Raw genomic sequence first — 5,490 nt, 5'->3', positions numbered from 1 at the left:
GAGAGGGGCCCTATTTATCGATTAGGGTCTGCAACGCGAGAATGATGTTTATGATGACTGTGTGCTAGACGATTTATAAAATGATGCTGAGAGTTCCTGATGAAGAAAAAATTACAAAATAATCCACTGGATTTATCCGGGCGAAATCCGAATTACATGAACAAAGACCCGGAATTTGCCTCAAAAAATCGGTGTGGCAACCCTAAATAGAAGGTTGAGAAGTTTTCTTTTTCTTCCTAATTACTTTTGATAATTACCCAGCAGTTGCGAAGACATGACAATAAATCAAAAAAATCGATTTCATATTGACGAAATTTGAAGACAACCTCATGACTTCTTATTAAATCATTAATTTTTACCCCTAGCAAGTCTGATCTAATTTTTAGTTTCGATTATAGAAATTTTAATCTTAGGGCCATTCACTTCTTCATTCAAGTTAGAAAATTTTCTTTAAAAAACTCCGGGCCCGGGGGGAAACACCCCGTCCCCACCCCCCTCTCGGCGGCCCTGACCTAGCTAATGTCAATGAGGGTCTGTTACGTTACTGATGAAACGAAGTTGACACACAAAAATTTGAGTTAGGTATCGTGCATAAATACATAAATCGAATTATTTCAAATTGTCATTTTGGGAAAAAAAACTAAGCATAATGAAATCTTGGAAACAAATCATTCAGGGAAGCTTTGAATTTGACTATTGGATGCGATAACTCTTGAAATTTCACATTACTGACTTCTACCCTTAAACATTGCACTTTAATAGCTCCCATTTACAAATTGAAAATGGTGTGAGGCTTCAATGTTACCAAAACACTCTCGCTGTTGAGGAGTAATCTGTTACTGCTCAACAGCGAGAGTAGGTCACCACAACTAATCGCCAATCAGAGCGAAGCAAGTCGAACAGGCTCTTCCTCGTAGGTAGGCTGTACTTCCGGGGCCAACTACATGGAGCCAGTAGACCCGGCGATTTTTCCTATCGTTACCGGGGAAAATCTGACGTTCACCTCCTCCATAGTGACAGTATTGAACATCAGTAAGAGTAGGGTTTTGTATAGGAATATAAATCAGTGATATGTTGAACGTGCTATCTGTATTACTACAATTCAGTTTCAACCGAGTTTTTGCGGTCTTATACAAATTTTTACCCATGAGACGTTTCCTTTAAAATAGCGAAGCTAAAACATTGAGAATGATTGACTACTGCATAGCACCGCTTCGTCGGGTTATTGGCCGATTTATAATATTCCTCTAGTGTATTGAAAGCAATTGCAAGCATCCTTGTAGATTGAAATTCATCGAAATAAAAATTGTCGACATTGCATAGCATTTTTATTAACAAGAGACATCATAGATCCTAACCATATTATCTTCACCGCAGCTAGCCAATTGTATTAGTTCATCAATGGGTCTGAAAGCAAGCCGTTTCACTGTTAAATGGTGACCGCATCTGTGGATAAGGAAAAAATAGTGAGACATTCCAAAGATATATTCGAAACAACTTCTTACGTGTGATCCACACTCGCTAGCAATTTCCAATCCTGTTCGATTGTGTACAATTTTATGATCCCCGTTTCCTGCCCAATCGCTACTAAGTACTGGTCCTGATGCAGTTTTCGCCTAGCGAATGCCACAGCGGTCACCGATTCTCCTTTAAGTTCGAGTACAGCTTTGGCACAGTACTGTTCATCTTTACGTTCCCAGAATACCACCTTTCCATCGCGAGAACCAGTCGCAAAGTGCATCGAATCGTGTGACCAATCACAACACCAGATAATTCGTGTGTGGATGCTCGTTTGCTTGTTCGTGTGAGTGACTAACTGGAAGTTGCAAGTCGCTTCGGGGTCTTTGTTTTCAAATACGGACAGAGTTCGATCCCGGGAAACGGCTAACAATAGCGTGTTGCTTGGTGCGAATGCCAATTGTGTCACCGTCAGCTGATGGACCTGCAAGTGCTGCACAATTTTCCACGTAGAAGCGTCCCTTTGGAACATGCGGATATTAGTTTAACAAAAAATTAAAGATAATTGAGTAACAATACCAGATAAGAATTTTTGCATGTTCTGTTGAAGTAGCACGACTAGCAGAAGCTATCAACCGACCATCTGCTGTTGCAGCAAGAGCATACATCTCATATCCATGCCCGTAAAGCTTTTGCATTTCTGGCCACAGCGTGTTCTGCATCAATGTTTCCTCAGTCGGTGGGTTTAGCATGGTTGTAGGCGTGAAATAATGCTCGGGATACATGTCCTTAACGTGCTTCGATTCCGGTGGTTTTTCTACGTTATCGCCGTAAACCGCCTTGTTCGAAAGTCCAAGTGAAGGAACAGACGCACCTTTTGGAGTGTCTAAACAAAAAAAAAGTCGAAAATGAAATTGCAGCTTATGCTCAAATGCTTCGTAAAATGTTTATAATTCAATAAGTGTAAAAGTTGACGAAAAACTTCAAATATATAACTCGTAAACTTAAAGTGTAAGTACCACTAAACTTACTTTTCAGAATGTTTTCACCTTCATGATCCTCTTTCACAGCACACAGCTGCCGAAAATTTTCAACAAAATTTCCCGGCGCCTGAAAAATTCGAACAATTTTTTCCTCTGCTCCACTTGCAAATCTATACCTGTAAAGCAAACACAAGCACTGCATGTCGTAGCCATGGACTTGCGGCCTAGCGATCTCGTGCCAAGTCACTTCGTCCGAGTCCGACCGCTTCCAACAAGCGTGTACCCTCGTGGTTTGGTCTGCAGATACTGTAACTAGAAAATGGCCATTTTCCGGATCCCATGCCAAATCTCGCACTGCTTCAAAATGCCCTCCGACGGTGATGCCAGGAGTCCAAACACTGGAAACTGCCTGATCTTGATGCCACAGATGGAGGCTTCCCTGGAATCCGTGTCCAATTATTGATCGTCCAGTCGGTGAAAACTTCCCTCCATAGAAACCGAGAGAAGCGCCACCAACCTCACCTACGCGAACGCTTTCAAACCAGATTCCAGAGTCATGCGGTGTCCAAATTGTGAGCGTTTTATCTATCGAACTAGACAACAGATGAAGCTGGGAACCTTGCTTGCTGAAATGTACTCCATAAACCCAGCCTTCGTGACCTTGCAGAACTGATTCCAGCGATACAGCGTAGTAGTAAGTGCTTTCTTCATGATTGATGCTGAAAACTTTTTCTTCCAGAACAATATCTTCTTCAAGAGAGAATTCTTCAAACGACTTTTGAATCTGAATCTGATCCCTCTGGGATATTCTCCACAGTCGAATGAAACCATCCTGCGATGCACTGGCCAGCAACAAGTCGTCTTTTTCTACATCTTTTACGCAATCAAGCCCACGAACCCAATCCGCATGTCCTTTCAATTTATCCACTAAAACAAACTGATTTCCGGTGGAAGCGTACAAATGGATCAGGTCGTTATCCATAGCACAGGCCAACATCATACTGCCCGAGCCTGGTAGTAGGAAAAACTTCAACGCAAAGCAGTACCCCGTTCCGAGGGTAATGGTTTGAACGCAATCAAATTTTCCTCCTTCATCAATGCGCCACAGCCTAATGCTGCTATCTGCCGACCCGGTGGCAACGGTCAAGCGTTCACTGTGGTAGAGAGCGTCTACCTGCGTTACTCCTTTCGTGTGACCTGCCAGCACATGTTGTACGGGTTGCGACAAGTCTTGCGTGTTCCATAGAATACACGTACCGTCATCCGATCCGGAGATGAGATCGACTTGCTGTTGTGCATTTGTCGGTAATTTTTTCACCGTATTTACGCGGGCTTTGTGACCACAGAATGTACGGACAATCTTAGACGATCCATGGAACTGAAAAAAAAGTATTGTACTTTATATAGCCTATGATTTGATGTGGAGATGAGATGAATCATTTTACTTACATTGGGATCAAAAACTGCAATCGCGTGGCATGCGGCGTAATAAATGAGTTCATCATCACCCCAGTCCAGAGATTCCGGTGTTCGATTGCACGCTATTGAAGTGTATCGGTTTTGAATTTTCATAATTTATGCTTTGCTAACTAGTCGTACAGAACAGAGTATAGTAAATTAATCTTATTTCCTGAAAGTAGCAATTTTATGCTGATAAAGACATGTGCGTGTTCGGTAATGTTTATTGTTTATATCATTGGTTAGAAAAGCACAAGAAGCATAATTATGTTGCTGTCAGGTATGGTTAGAATTGATTCTGCATCAGGGCTGTATTAGCTGTGTTAAGAAAATTGCTGCTTTTGTTTCTGATTTTTATATTTTAAAGAGTTCTATGCAAACGATTTCACCCACACTACTTGGGGGTTTGTTTTCCTCCAGCTGTCATATATAAAACTGTCAGCCAATTTAAACATTTGAATTAGCTCTCGTAAAGTATTTATAATAGTGTTGAAATGCTCTATGTCGCTGTAAAACTTATTCGAGGGACGCACAATTCCGGTTGGTCATATTCCATCATGAAAATAATCCGACCGAAAAGTTATTTTCGATTTGTTTTCCTACATCTATGACAGGTGGAGGAAAACAAACCGTTTAACACACTAATACAGTTACAGATTGTCAAGTACTCTATATTATAAAATATAATCTCATCGTAGGCCACGTCGCTGGAAGTAGCTGCAGTGGAGGAATATACAGCACTCCTAAATATACATGGACAAACGCGTTAGTGTATTACGAATACGAAATCGCATTGTACAACTACGTTGCGGCTAATGAAAATGATCAGATTATCTTACGACAAGGAGTTATATGGCCTTATTCACACGGGAAATGCTTAGATTCAGAAGAAGGGTATACAACATGGGACATTAGCCTTAACCAACGATGTGAAGATTTAGATTTCGAGATTTTGTACGAAGGCTTTGTTGATAAAACGATGAACAAACAACAACAGCAAAGTAGGCAAGCTGTATACACGTCAGTATCTGACAAACATTTGTTTTCGATTAGGACCAAGGGCGAATCAAAAATCAGTTGCTATAGTCCTAAAATTATCCACGTTAAATTTGCAATCTAGAATTTTTAATCGTTCTTTTTAAAACTAGTTATGGTTACCAGTTTTTTTTCAAATAAATTCCTTAGATTTTCTTACCTTTAGCACATCACTTTTTTGCTTTAAAATATTTTCACTTTGTTCAATTTACCTTATTGGAGCGTTCCCTGTGCCATTGCCGTGACCAGTAATCGATTTTGTTGGATTTCCTCTTGAGCTCCCGCCGTTCCATTGCGGATTGTAAACAGGGTGGCCAGATATCGGTAGGGTCACTAAAAGTTTATCGGTAGGCCAGGTTGTTGTCCCAAAAACGTAGTATTGACATAGAATTGTAAATACTGACAACACAGATCTCAGACCAAATCTAACCAAAAAAATGAATGTTGAGTAGAATGTGTCCAAAATCAATAAAAATCGGTAGTTTTCGCACTGAGAACTGACATAAAAGTAAAGTTTGCAACTTGTGTAAGAAATTAAACTGTCGCTTTGAAATGA

The 5,490-nt window shown here is 40.5% G+C and overlaps 1 protein-coding gene across 1 annotated transcript; it reads right to left on the bottom strand.

Annotated features, from left to right (window-relative positions):
* Positions 1-1,289: 1,289 nt before the first annotated feature.
* On the bottom strand, positions 1,290-4,109 carry LOC131691995 (elongator complex protein 2-like). Its single transcript, XM_058978813.1, has 5 exons — positions 3,891-4,109; positions 2,490-3,819; positions 2,038-2,344; positions 1,506-1,979; positions 1,290-1,446 (listed from the first exon to the last, which is right to left on the bottom strand). The coding sequence occupies exons 1-5, from the start codon at positions 4,011-4,013 to the stop codon at positions 1,332-1,334; spliced, it is 2,349 nt and encodes a 782-aa protein (XP_058834796.1). The 5' UTR covers positions 4,014-4,109; the 3' UTR covers positions 1,290-1,331.
* Between the last annotated feature and the right edge of the window lie 1,381 nt (positions 4,110-5,490).

This window comes from Topomyia yanbarensis, chromosome 3 (assembly GCF_030247195.1).
Source record: "Topomyia yanbarensis strain Yona2022 chromosome 3, ASM3024719v1, whole genome shotgun sequence".
NCBI lineage: Eukaryota > Metazoa > Arthropoda > Insecta > Diptera > Culicidae > Topomyia > Topomyia yanbarensis.
The sequence above is the reverse complement of the archived record's forward strand: the minus strand, read 5'-3'. Positions and strand labels throughout refer to the sequence as shown.

Coding starts and splice junctions, on each gene's coding strand:
- LOC131691995 (XM_058978813.1), bottom strand. CDS start 4,013: ATGAAAATTCAAAACCGATACACTTCAATAGCGTGCAATCGAACACCG. Junction 2,345..2,489: donor AGGTGAAAACATTCTGAAAA/GTAAGTTTAGTG, acceptor TTTTTTGTTTAG/ACACTCCAAAAGGTGCGTCT. Junction 1,447..1,505: donor CTAGCGAGTGTGGATCACAC/GTAAGAAGTTGT, acceptor CCTTATCCACAG/ATGCGGTCACCATTTAACAG.